This window comes from Anthonomus grandis, chromosome 8, assembly GCF_022605725.1.
Source record: "Anthonomus grandis grandis chromosome 8, icAntGran1.3, whole genome shotgun sequence".
Taxonomy (NCBI): Eukaryota; Metazoa; Arthropoda; class Insecta; order Coleoptera; family Curculionidae; genus Anthonomus; species Anthonomus grandis.
Window position 1 is genome coordinate 15808347 of NC_065553.1, and position 13638 is coordinate 15821984.

Below are 13638 nucleotides of genomic sequence, written 5' to 3' on the forward strand. Positions count from 1 at the left end.
TGCCGCCTAAAGGACCAAGTGTTGCCATCTTAAAATTTAAACTTTACTCAATGCGTTCCATAAATTACTGGGATGCCTTGGGCAAGTTTTTCTCGAAATTCTTGTTATTATTTTGGACATAAGACTGAAGTCGGGAGCTCATGTTCATACCAGGAAATCTATTTATTACCTTATGGAACCGTATCATGCGGATTTATAAGCATAAAAATATTAAAAATAAGCATTTAAAAAAGCATGAAAAATGGCATAAGAACTAAGAAATGCACTATAGGAATACAATATGAAATACTTCTAAAACTGAAATATGTACTAGGCAAAAAATTAAACAATAAACATTTTCGGTAGTTTTTATTTAACTTTGATAATATAAACTAACGCATCATTAATAATGATCTTTTTTACAAAAGAAACATCAGCTCATATTATTCATGCTTGAATGATGCAATAATTAAATGTTTTTCTAAATTATCCACTGAAAATCCCATTTTTCTATCACTCAAAACAAGTTTTAAATAGGAGAAACTTCTTTCAACATCTACGCTGGTAATTGGAGCATACTTAAATTTCGGAATTAAAGCAGCATAAGATATAGCAAGGTTTTCAACAAAATCTCCTTTAATCACATTTGAAATTTGTTTTAAAATTTCATACCTTTTATTTTTGTTTAAAACTTCCATTAAGCTTATTATAAATTATTTTTCCAGGTCCACCATATACTTTTAGGCAATCATTTTTAAAATTTTCAATTATTTCCATAGATTCGACTAGAGTAAGACCCTTTTCTTCAAGTTGCGTGATGGCCTTGCTTACAAAGTTATAGTTTGTGTTAATAAACGCCAAATTCTGCTTAAGTTCTTCATTTTTGACTATCTTTTGGCACTTTAAATTGATTCGCAGGAGGATTCAGAAAGATCTAATACGATTTCCTTGAATGATTCAAAATGGTTAGTGTAATAGCGTTAATTGAGAATATGGGTAAATATTCAATCAACGATAATAGTAAGCAGCGTCCAGCCAAGTACCCCACCTTGTAATCAACGACAATAATGGGTTTAGGGGGTAGTGGTATACCTGGCATCCTTTTTCGAAATAATTGAGCTCTTAATGGTGCTTTTACAAAAATCTTTTTTCCTGGATTTACCAAACTATTTATCAAAGGCAACTGGATACGAATAGTTTCAGCTACTCGATTCAATCCATGTGCTAGACATGTACAATGGACTAGATGTTGATACAAAACTTTTAAATTAGAATATGCCTTTACGATGTATGCAGCTGCATCAGAGAGCATTAGTAACATTTTTTTACTAGGAACAGGGTCTGGCATAAAGAATTTTGTTAGCTTAGCATGAACAAATCTAGTAATGGTATTATTATTTGTTTTGTGCAGCTGCTTTAAGCTAATTAAAAAAGCATTACTTGAGCTATCTTCTCTCAATATTCCAATCATTAAATGAGCCATGTATCGACCACATGAATCCGTCGTTTTATCTACGCAAAACCATATGTAGTTTCATCCTATTTTTGTTTTAATTTCTTGTATTATATTATTGTAAAGTAGATCAATATAGTTTTTGCGCAAAGCTGATTCGGCTGGAATATGTCTACCAGTGTATTTCTGCAGAAAGGAACTGAATATTTGACTATTTAATTTATAAAGTGGAATATTGCAGGAAACCAATAAAGTTTGTTGTTGAGTTCATTTATCTTTCTTTTTTTTTCAAATTTTCTATATTATATTTTTTTTCGCCATTTATCTGCAAAACAATTTATTGTTTTCATACTTTAATTCTGAATGGCCTCTTATCCATTCATTCACAGTTGGTTTTACTTTTGGCATTATTTTTGTTAAATGTTAATAAACAACTCACTTTAAAAGCTAATTCTGCGATTTAATATCTTACGTCGGCCAGTAAATTCGCAATACGAACGAAACTCCTACATGATAAACAATATTTACACATATACGACTAACAAAATATAAACTATGAATTTCTCGATTGGCCTCTCCTTCAGGGATTCCTGATCCAGAACTGATCCAAAACAGAACGCGCGATACGATGCGACGTAATGGCCGCAGAAGGATAGCAGGCTCTACTAGATATTTGCGTGCGTTGGGCATTTAAGCGGAAGGAAAATAAGCTTTGTGATGGGGATTTGTTGCTTAATATTTCCCTGTTATTAAAATATCAGATTATTTATCAGGAAAAAAATTTTGGCGCATGAAGTGCAAAATATGCATCATATATATCACTTCTGCTCCAAATATGCATGAAAATAAGCGCAAATATAAATATGCATAAAAACTAAAAAAAGGCAAAATGGCACGAAAAAAAAGTTACCAAAGGGCTTCATTTCTTGTAATTCATATTTATTTATGTTCAAATTAGCTTAGCCATCAGAAATTACGTATGGCATTATTTCTATAAATCCGGGCTTTAGTCATTTGAATAGAAGGGCAGTAAGGATGCAGATGCATTAAGCAAGGTTGAGATTTAAAGAAGAATATTAAGTATTGTCCTATGCCATGGAATTTTAACATTACCATCCTTCTATATACTGGAAAAACTGCTATATATACAGAATGTCCGGAAAGTCAATGCATCCCCTATTCGTATTATAATAGTAACTTAAAAGCAAAAGCTGTATAACTAAAATATGACAACTTTTGCTTGTATCTGAACTTGTCTGTTACCTTTTCATTTTAGATTTGTTAGGTTTGGAGATCAACTTGCTATACAGAGTTTCCTGTAGACTTTGTGTTGGCGATTGACTGTTTTAATAAGCCCGTGCCGTATATCGTCCAGGAGTACACAAACATGCACCTCATTTATAGAGAATACAGAGATAATGGTCTAGCAGCAGCTAACCTTTATTAAGAAAGATATTCAAATTTGGCACGATATCTTGATTACCGTGTGTTTATCAATGTTCACCGCGCGTATTCCAAAGGCAGGATCTCTCACGCTTCCGTTCAAGAGGGAAGACCCCGTATTGATTATGTTGAAGTTTAGAAGATATTAAAAATGATCCGCGGCTACTTCAGTTTCAGCACGAGGAATCGCAACACGAACAGGGATACCCAAATCGGAGGCAAACAAGACAACTGCGTTATTTTAATATCACCCATAACGGGTGCAAAACTTACTGCCTTGAGACTACGAAACACGCCTGTGGTTTTGTCTGTACTGTGGAAGGATGAGAGTACATTTAAAAAGAATGGCTTTATAAACATGCACAATTTATATTTTAATGCGTTGGAAATTCTCCTCACGCAAAACAAGAAGTCTAAGTAGGTACTAGATTCAAAGAAAATCTGTAAACCGCGGTTTCTTGAACGGGCGTGCAATTATTGATCCATTCGAAAATCTGAACTGGAAGGCTTATTTATATTTCTGTGAAAATGAACTACCTTCTACTTCTTTTGGAAGATGTTGTTCTGGCCAATCACTGAATAATGTGGTTCCAAAATGATTGGCTGGCCGGCACATTAAGCCCTTCAAGTTCGTCCTTTTCGACTAATTTTATGACCTGCCAGGTCCACAGACATAGATTTTTTTTTTGCATAAAAGAAAAGGTTTATGCAAGACCAATATATAAGATTTCTGAATTACGTCAGCGGATAAATGACGCAGCCGAAGAAATTAACGTTGCCAGGAAAGCAATGGATAGAAAGGTCATTTATAAAAAGAAGCCGCGCTTGCATTCCCTTTGTTGCTAGGCCGTTTGAACATATTTGATTTTTTTTTCTTTAAGTAAAAGCAATATTTGAACATAATTTAATTCGTTTTTTTTTCTTCGTAACGTATTCGTTTTTTTTTCTTAAAATGATCTAAGATAGATTAGGTTTATTTTTTACTCTAAGACAATAACAGCAAACTGTTAATTAAAACTATGGGTAATTTTAAAAAGCAGATTAAATGAGCAAACTTTCCAAAGGACTAGCCAAGTTAGCGTACAATTCTTTTTCAGTCTAGATTTTTTGTTAAAGTCCAAATATCTCGAAAATCGTAAATTCTTTATTTGGGTCATTTTATGTTTTTCTAGATAGTTATTAGTTGCTCCGCCAGCCCTTTCAGTATTATCGTTGAACTTTCCGGGTGCACTGGATACATAGGAAGATGTAATAAGCAGATTCTTAAATAAAAGAGTTTATATTATGTAAATGAGTGAATTTTTCAATCACACTCTTTAAATGTTTAAATTATTATGGTTATTTTTTAAAATACTAGAATGAGTTTTAAATGAATTTTCGCTGTAAACCGTAACATTTGTTGTTTAATTCCCTTTTTATTGTTTAATGTAAACCTATTCAGTATACATTTTTTTTGTCCTGTAGAAACAATGACATTTTTATATTCGCATGAAGAAATGAGGATGGAATAAAATGGCTTAGATTAATTTTTTTTTTTTTATAACAAAATATATACTTCTTTATAAAAGAACATTGTTTTATCGGTATACATTGTAAAAACATTTTATATAAAAAACACATAAAAATGCATTGCAAAAGGTGTTACAGTTTCTGAGTAAATATAAAAACACATTACTCAACAATATTATTTCATCCAAAAAAAGCTTTAAAAAAGAAAACCTATAAAATATAAATTATATACAATGACATTTTAGCTTAAAACTAAAATTGATACACAAAACGACTATTGTCAGCTATCATGATGACTTTTAGGAACTTCTGCGTCCGAAGTAGACTTCTCTTTGGGCTTTTTCTGCGCGTAGCTTAAAGCTTTTTTGTCAAAATCTAAAGGCATTATTCCCAAATCACCACTGTACCTATTTTTAGCGATCTAAAATAATATAAACGATTATAGTACAATTAATATAAAATTATTTGTTATAAATTGTACACATGATTAATATATAAGACGACTGCGGTAATTATGTCTATAGAGAATGATTATAACATGAATTTTTGTATTTTCACTCGACAATAAAAACTTTCTTCTTAATATTGTTAGATTGACATTTCCCTGGAAAAAGCAAGTTAAAATCATCAAATACATTACAGATATTTTCTATTACATCAATTTTAACACTAAAGTTTTTTAAACGGTTATAATCCTTCTAAATAGAGGGTGTAGAGTGTAAAAAGTACTTAGATGTTGAGGACACTTTTAGAACATTATATTATTTTTGTTCTATGTAATTAAATTTTAGTTACCACACGATACTTTTGTTGTGTTTAATGAGAGGTAAAAAAGTGAAAATAATTTTAACATACCTATTAATAATCTATAACATTATTATACAGAAAACTGTTATTTAGAACAAAAGATACTATCAATACAATATGACAGTAAAATCACCCTTTTACCAATAGATATTTGGTATTATTTATAGTAATAGACAAAAATATATTAGTAGATAGTAAAATAGTCAGTGTGGATATCCAACTTATTCCAAATTATTATAAAAAAAATTAATATTTTTTAGCACAGCGTTTTAAATTGATTCTAATAATAATTGATAATAAATTTTATAATTGAAGCTCCACATTGTGAATAAACCTTAATTGTATATTCCTGTGTTTATAGGAGAGCCTGTCTTTATTTTGGTGTGTAAGATGAGAATGGCTAATGTTATTTTGTAACTTAAAAATAATAACTTATACACATTATAAATAACTCAAATATTACTTTATTGTACCTGTAAGTACTTCTTGCCCCTAATCGACGTCAGTCTTTTATCTTGAATGATAAGAACATTATCAGCTTCCTGTGATGCTTTGGCACCTCCAAAAATTGAACTAGTAGTCAAATCTTCTTCAACTCGTTCCTTTCTACAAATATGCGTATAATTATAAAAATAGGAATTTAAAGAATCTTACCTAGGATGTATAACCAAAGTAACATGGCAATTTTTACGAGTGGCAAACGTCCTGAAAGCAGCAATAATAGCATCTTGCTTCCAAAATCTATCCATATGTCTGGTCTCCTCAGACAAACCCATCATAAATTGCACGTTATCAATAATCACATGAGCAATGTCGTAGATATAGGTTGCATGTTCTATAGCCTAGCAGAAAAAGCAACATTTTTTTCTTGTTATTCTCATATATCAATCATATACCTCCATAACAACTTTTATACTTTGCTGCCCATGGAATGTCAGAAAGTATATCGGTAACTTTTGAAATTCATCAGCTAATTCGTCAAAGGCCTGCAGATTTTCCGCCAAAGGCACACCAGCCATTTGCTGAAGCATTGTCCTCGCCAATCGGACGTTACGTATTTCAAAGCTGCCCCATAAGGTGTTGACCTTAACAATTATATGATATGTCTCATATTAGTCAGCTACTCCTTATATTATTTGGTAAATCATTTACTGAATATGAGCCTTTACATATTCGAAAAAAATAGTTTTATTGCTTTAATTTTTAAGTCAGGCGAATGTAGTAAAATCACTAATTATATAGGGTTTTTTTTGCAAAATGTTTTAAATTGCAATTGAAACCTATTTGCGAAAACCACCATGGATTTGTTACTGACCGATCTAGTTAAACGCCTTGTAACCAGGTGATCAAATTGAAGCAATTTATACAGATTTCTCCAAGGCATTTGATAAAGTTAATTTCCAAATTAAAATTGTTACTCTCCGAGAATTTGGTTAGAAATGCTGAAAGTTTTAAAAATGCAAAGGGTTACAATTAGATTATTTGGTTCAAAAAACCTCTAGGGTACCTCAAGGTGGTCAACTGTCACCTTTCTTTTTTAACCTTTCTATGAGTGATGCAAGATATATTTTACTGTGTTGTAGTAGCCTATTACATATTTTTTATTTATCATATATTATATATTTTTATTTATTTTAACATATTATTACATTATTTTTCAAAGGTAACTTTATAAGTTCTTATATATGGATTGAGCTTGTAAAATCTAGCTATAACATAGTGTCCACTTATAGTTAATCCTAATGCTGTTAAATTATTCTCTTTTAAGACCCAACTGAATATAGAACAATTTAGTATGAACATAGAATCTGTTAAAAACATGTTTTTAAAATACTTGGACAAGAAGTATTTAAATAAACTTATTACTTATTATTCATTAATCAATATTATATTCATGTATTTAATGACTTTGTAAATTTTTTATATTATTCAAACTTGTATTAGGATTAAAATCTTAAAATTCAGTATACTGTATATTAATTAATAAATCAAAAAAACATAGAACTTCTATAATACTCTTATAACAGAGAAAGATATTTATATGGTATCGTTTTTATATTCTAGAATTAGCCAAGATTTTATAAAATAAGCAGCATAATGAGCTTTAAGCCTTCAACTTACCCCCTGCATTGCCAAGTCCAGAGAATATTCACTTATAAAAGTAGTTTTACCACAGCCTGTAGGACCAGTCAAAACAGTAAGTTCTCCCCTTCTATGCCCCATAAGAATCTTGTTTAATGTTGGATATCTCTTCCACTTGATCCCTTGGACCTATCCATAATCCCCTTTTAAAATAGTGTATTAAAAAAAAACTAGATTTGATTTACCTTACCAATATTCTGCAAATCTGAAATAATTTCTGCTCTCAAACCCGCGAAATTTGTAATACTTTTATGCCACATAAGATGTGCTCCTTGCACCACAGCCTTAAAATTTTGGTCCGGTTTTAAATGTGGTAATAACTCGTTTGGTTTGACTAGTGAACACCTTTTTTCACCTAATTTCTTTGCAAAGTGCCTGGCGGAGTCCCATGATTTATTATCACTGCCCAACCATAGAATTATATTTTTAAACCTTTCCAAGCTAGGCAATACATACTGAGAAAGTGTATTTACAGAGTCAGGCAAACACACTATATTATAACTAATTTTTGAGTTGACTAACACTAGAAAGTCTGAAATATTTGGCACAAGAATTGCAGTGTCTTTTGACCTTGGAGTTCGATACGTCAATAGTCCACCACATTGGATTTTTGGTATTAGAGCTTCTTGCTGGCTATAACAATGTAATGTTCTATAGCCCACTATGTCATTTTCCACATTTTCCAATGGGAAGTATAATATAGTGTTTTTTTCATTTGATCTAAGATCAAGAGATTCTAGAGATGACAAATCCACACACTAGATTTAAACAAATATTGTTATTGACTGGTACAATTATTATATTAGGTACTTACAGGTAATTTAAACTTATTCAAAAGGGTTAGAAACTCTTCTGCATTTAAAAGCTTCAAATCTTTGGCTGTTTGCTTGACATTTTCAATAGACTCTTTCATTTCATTAAGTTCATTTTGGTCATGTTCAAACTTCTCTTTTGACTTCAACTTTTTGCCCTTTAGAAGCCTCAGGAGGGCTTCAAGCTGATTCCACTGGCCATATAATTTACAGGCACTGCACATATACATACCTGAAATATAAGGTGTACTTTCAATTTTTTTTTAAATCTGTGAATATATGTTTTTAAATTTAATTCAGAATAAGAACTTTTGGAAATTAGTGTACATTAGTGTTAGAAAGTAGTTACATTACTTAAAACTTTATTCTTTACTTGATCATGTGTAGTCATATTTGACCTTTTACTCCTATGTTGTTGATCTTGTGAATAATGAAATATTAATTCTTATTTATTATTTACAATTTAAAAATTATGACATATCTGTACAAAGGTATGAGCAAAATCAGTTAATTTAAACAGGAATATTCATAAGTTTGAACATAACATAAGGTAATTCTACATTAAATCATATTGATACATTTACAAAATTCCTTTGCTTATAGATCTTTCTATAGTATATATTCTTCTTACAAAGACATATATATGCTATACCCCTCTTCAAAAGTGATACAAGTTAAAAAATATTCAATTAGGTTTTTTTATGGAAATAGCACATAAATGATGCATATTTTGCAGTGCAAAAGCATTATCCATAAATTTCTAAAATTAAGTACTAGATGTCTTGAATTGTCGAATGAATTGTCGAAACAGTGGGCTGCAAAACTTTGTGAAACACAAGGCAGTTGTGCATATAGGTCAGTACTGGGGTTACCAGAGCCCAACGGCCTTAGAGAAACTGATAAGGCTCTCTGGTCTGAAGGACTTAAAGTCGCTCGGTATACTGAAAGTGTTACCCAAGTATTTGAACCTGGCGCGCGTAAGTGCTGGGCACTCCCTGACTACATGATCAACGGTTTCATCCTCCTCACAGCACCATCGGCATTCCGGGTTGTCCGCAATACCGATAGTATGGAGATGGCTTCTTAAGTGCCAGTGACTGGTTAAAACACCTGTCATTAGCCGAATTTCGCGTCTTTTAAGGCGTAGTAGATTTTTGGTGAGACAGGCAGAGGGCCCACCTATGTGCGCTTTGGCCTGTCTCATACCAGGGGACTCAGTCCATCTTTGGTGGGTCCACTTGTCCAGCAGACCCTTCATTGACGCGACCGCAACGCATTTGGCGATACCAACTATGGGTTCCGGCCCCTTCGGCACATTCGCGGATCCCAGTCTGGCAAAAGAGTCCCTTTCCTCATTACCTGCATGGCCAGGTATCCAGACAAGCTGGACCCTGCATCCAACCTGTACCAGTTTTTTCAGGACTTTTATGCACTACAAGCTTGGAGCTTACCTTTGCGGCCGTGATAGCTTTAATGGCAGCTCTGCTGTCTGAGCAAATTGATACGACTGTATTGCAGTGTCCGCAGCTTAGGATTTTCTGTCCGCATTTTAATACAGCGAATACTTCGGCCTGGAAGACAGTGGTGTGCTCTTCCAGCGAGTACTATGTTTTCATCTTATGCTTCCCTTAAAACTAACTTTTTTTGATATTATTCCAAAATTTCAAAAAGCCTTATTTTAATATGAGAATCTGAATCTGTCTCTGTCATTAAAATAATCATAACACAAAAAGACAATAAACAAACCAAAGAACCAGGGTTAGAAAAGCACAGGGAAGAAAAGTGGTTTTTCTCCATTTAAAAAAGCCATATCTTAAGCTTTTAGAACCTGATATTATGGCTACTATTTGTATATTTTGTCCTAAATATATCCCTTTTTCATAAATAATACCTTTTGGGCAGTTACAGTCTGAATGTTAATTTTTTTTTTTAATAGTGACCTTTTTGTCCTAAGCACTGTACTAGGCAGCTATTAATAAAACTCTATTTTCTAATAAAGATTAAAGATTATTTCTATATTATTGAGTATTAAATTAAAATAACAAAGCCTTAGTACACAAGCAAGTCTGCTAAGGGCTGTATCAACTAAATTGTGCACTTACCAGTTGTTTTGTTAATATACAATTTAGAAGTTGCTCTACCACTTTTGCAAATGCAACATTTTGTTATAAAACAGGTGAATCCTTCCTCAACCCCTAAACCATTAAGCGATAAAGTTTTTTTGATTAAACTGGGGGAAACCTCCGGGATATCTTCGAAAGCTACATCGTTGTATCGTCTCGTGTTTGATCGAAAAAATTTAGGTTTTAAAATTGGAGATGAGCGAAATAATTTGCATAAATTCATAGCAACTTATTGAGAAAATAATAAAATTCATTAGAATATTATTAACAAAGGCTGAATTAAATGTTTAAACTTAAAAGTAAACTGCAATAAATAACATAAAAAAGTAAGGTTATAAGCGTGTTTAAAAAAAAAGTAAATAGACGTGAAGTTAGCGTGAATTGATAGATCGAAATCAGCTGGCCACAATACAGATAAGAACGGACAGTTTATTTTTTAAACCTAAGAGTGGGTCTACACGACAAGGAAAAGACCATTCATCCTGCTGCGTAAAAAATTATTTTTTTCTAAGAAACGAGAGACAGAGCCGTGAGGGACGAATGGCAATATATTTAAAGAAAAGCGCTCAAAGAAATTGGAAGATTTCTTTATAAAATAAGCGCTGCGTAGTTCCGCTTTATGATACAGTTTTAATTTCCAGTGATTTAAATATTGATTAAGGCCCACAACATCAACACGATACCCGAGCAATATGTCGCTCACTTGTCGCCGCCATATATTTAAATGCAGTTATTCACACGACGCGATACGACATGAGAGGGATACGACAACGTGGCTACAAGTTGCTCGTCAACATTTTTATTTAGTCGCCAGTAAACTGTTGCCTCGCGATATTGTTTTTTTTTTGGAAATGGCCGCCGAACGAGACAATAATTTAAAAATTGTCATTTGTATAACTTCAAACGGTCGGATTATTTAAGGAAGGACATAACCAAAAAATCGTGGCATGAAATATCAAAAGAAACCAAGTTTTCTGGTAAGTAACAAATTAATTTAAAACACATTTGCAAACAAAATTAATTAATTTAAAACACATTTGCAAACAAATAATGTTTTATTTAATGCCAATTGAGGTTGTTTTAATATTTTGATACAAATACACTAATAATAATATTTATTTTGCCAAGCAAGAGCAACACGTGGTTTTATAAAATAGTTAGTCAAATATTTTCGCAGTGTAGTTGTGCCTGAAGTCGGCTGTAAATTAATGTCTTCTTCTTGCAAAAGAATATCGTTTTGCGGTCTATTTGTGGTTCTTGTTGGTTCATTTATAGATGTTGTATACTGAGACCCCCCCCGTTTTCGGACAAAATTATGTAAAATACAAACAGCTTTTATTATATTTACCGTATTTTCTATTTTTCTACAACGAATTAAGCAGCTCAATACTTTCGAATTTTTCTGTCATCATTCCAAAACTACATTCAATGGTTTTTCTTGCACGGCTTAATCTGTAATTAAAAATTATTTTTTTGTTATCTATTAAAGTCAAAGGATATGGCCTCATCATATACTGCTTTAACGGAAACGCATTATCTCCCACAAAATAAAACGGGAAATCATGCTGCGTCTCATCAGCTGCGAATCATCATGAGGCAAAGGTGAATTTTCCGGTATGTTAAGGCCTTTTCTTTCTAACCAATAATGCATTCGGGATTCTCTAAATATCCCACCATCGTTATTCCTCCCAGCAAATCCAGTTTCCACCATAGTAAACAAACCATCAGCATCACACACCGCCATTAAAACAATTGAATGATATTGTTTATAATTAAAATTGGTTGAGCCAGAATTAGGAAGTTGTTCAATCCGTATATGTTTCCCGTCGATCGCTCCCAAACAGTTTGGTATGTTCCAGACTTCATAAAAACGCTGAGATATATTTTTCCAGTCCTCAGTATTTGGTATTTTCATGTACTCATCTTTCAGTTTTTGCCATATAAGCAGTGTTGTGGCAGTTATAATTTCTGCCACAGTACTGTGTCCTACTTGAAAATATAATGACAAAGACATGAAGGTGCAACCAGATCCTAGGTATCTGAAACAAAAAGAATCCATATATAATAATGATAATAATAATAATAATAATGATTAATACATATATTTATTTTTTTCAGATCAAGAATGCAAAGAGAGGTGGAAAACCAGCCCCGAGTGGTTCCTCGGCAAAGTCAAAGAAACCATACTACCTTCATGATTATTTGCTATTTATTCTGCCCTATGTCAAACTAATAAATACAAATGAGTCACCAGGAAATATTGAAGGCCCACCAAATCCTTCAGAAAGTCAAGTCGCTTTGCAAGTGGATGAGACTGCCGCAAATAACCATGAAGATGAAGAATCACCTGCACCATCAGAAGTGTTATTTAATAATAACTCCGAGAGAGAAGATTCTGTCCCTATTACTTCAAAGTCGACGAAGAACCCACAGTACAACACAATAGGGAAAAAGAACATGTACAATAATTTGGACAAATCATTTTTGGAGTATTTGTCGAATAAGAAAAAAAAGCTTGCCCCCTACTGATGATAATAAAACTGCTAGAAAATATTTTTTGCTTAGTTTATTACACGACATTAAAAACACTTACCGATGATCAAATGCGACACTTTAAGCTAGAAGTTCTGCACTTGATTGACAACATAAAGGAAAGCTCAGGACCATCTACAATAACAACCCAACTTTCTTCCACTGGCTCAAATAATTACCCATACTCTTCATCAAGAAGTGTTTCTCAATCATCACGACATTCGTTTGATACAAATAAAATATCTTCAGCTACTAATGGACTATATAGAACTTTCACTTCGGAGGCCCAGATAGGAATCACTTCACCACCAAATGAATATGAACGGGAAGAACAATCTCATACCAATCAAACCTTTTGGGAAAACCTTTAAAATCCCAATAACTTTATAATATTTACTATAAATATTTAAAATGTCAAAAAAATTAAACTTTATAAACTAAAGAAATATTTTTTTTTACTTACCTAAGTGTTATAAGTAACCTTTCCTCTGCGCTGATACATTCTCTCATTACTGTATTTTGTTTGTGAAGAAAAGGTGCCACACTCTTAATAATTCTCGAAGACTTTCTTTGGACATCCTATAAAAGGCCTGAAATTTTTTATCAGTCTGCCTTAATTCTCTCGCTGCGATGAACAGTCTTCTCCCTCTGTTATTTCTAATATAAGGATGTACCCAATATTTTCGTCGTCGTCTTCTTCTTCTCCGATTTCGTAAATATAAATAAATAAGCATGTCTTCTTCGTTACCGCTACTGGACATCTTTAGATAAACTGGCAATTTGGTTTTATGTTCCGATAATATCTCATATCGTATGGCCTCGTCTGGATACTGACACA

General features: G+C 32.5%; 1 protein-coding gene and 1 long non-coding RNA gene across 3 annotated transcripts; one reads left to right on the top strand and one right to left on the bottom strand.

Annotated features, from left to right (window-relative positions):
- Positions 1 to 4397: 4397 nt before the first annotated feature.
- Positions 4398 to 10605, bottom strand: LOC126739906 (mitochondrial DNA helicase). 2 transcript variants are annotated; one of them, XM_050445731.1, is made up of 8 exons: positions 10248 to 10605; positions 8148 to 8377; positions 7519 to 8091; positions 7313 to 7462; positions 6088 to 6276; positions 5846 to 6033; positions 5665 to 5797; positions 4398 to 4805 (listed from the first exon to the last, which is right to left on the bottom strand). In XM_050445731.1, exons 1-8 carry the CDS (start codon positions 10489 to 10491, stop codon positions 4665 to 4667), a joined length of 1848 nt encoding a protein of 615 aa, XP_050301688.1. In that variant the 5' UTR covers positions 10492 to 10605; the 3' UTR covers positions 4398 to 4664. The 2 variants fall into 2 exon arrangements, with proteins under 2 accessions (XP_050301688.1, XP_050301689.1); XM_050445732.1 differs by lacking the exons at positions 8148 to 8377; positions 10248 to 10605 and having other exon boundaries at positions 7524 to 7668.
- Positions 10606 to 11156: 551 nt separating this feature from the next.
- On the top strand, positions 11157 to 12821 carry LOC126739915 (uncharacterized). The gene is made up of 2 exons (XR_007661731.1): positions 11157 to 11245; positions 12387 to 12821. It is a non-coding gene; the product is annotated as an uncharacterized LOC126739915 (long non-coding RNA).
- The last annotated feature ends 817 nt before the right edge of the window (positions 12822 to 13638 follow it).

Excerpts from the sequence above, each read along its gene's own strand:
- LOC126739906 (XM_050445731.1), bottom strand. The coding sequence starts at position 10,491 with ATGAATTTATGCAAATTATTTCGCTCATCTCCAATTTTAAAACCTAAA. Across the intron at positions 6,034-6,087 it reads GTATAAAAGTTGTTATGGAG|GCTATAGAACATGCAACCTA; the intron begins GTATATGATTGA and ends TTTTTCTGCTAG. Across the intron at positions 4,806-5,664 it reads GGGGCAAGAAGTACTTACAG|ATCGCTAAAAATAGGTACAG; the intron begins GTACAATAAAGT and ends ATATTATTTTAG.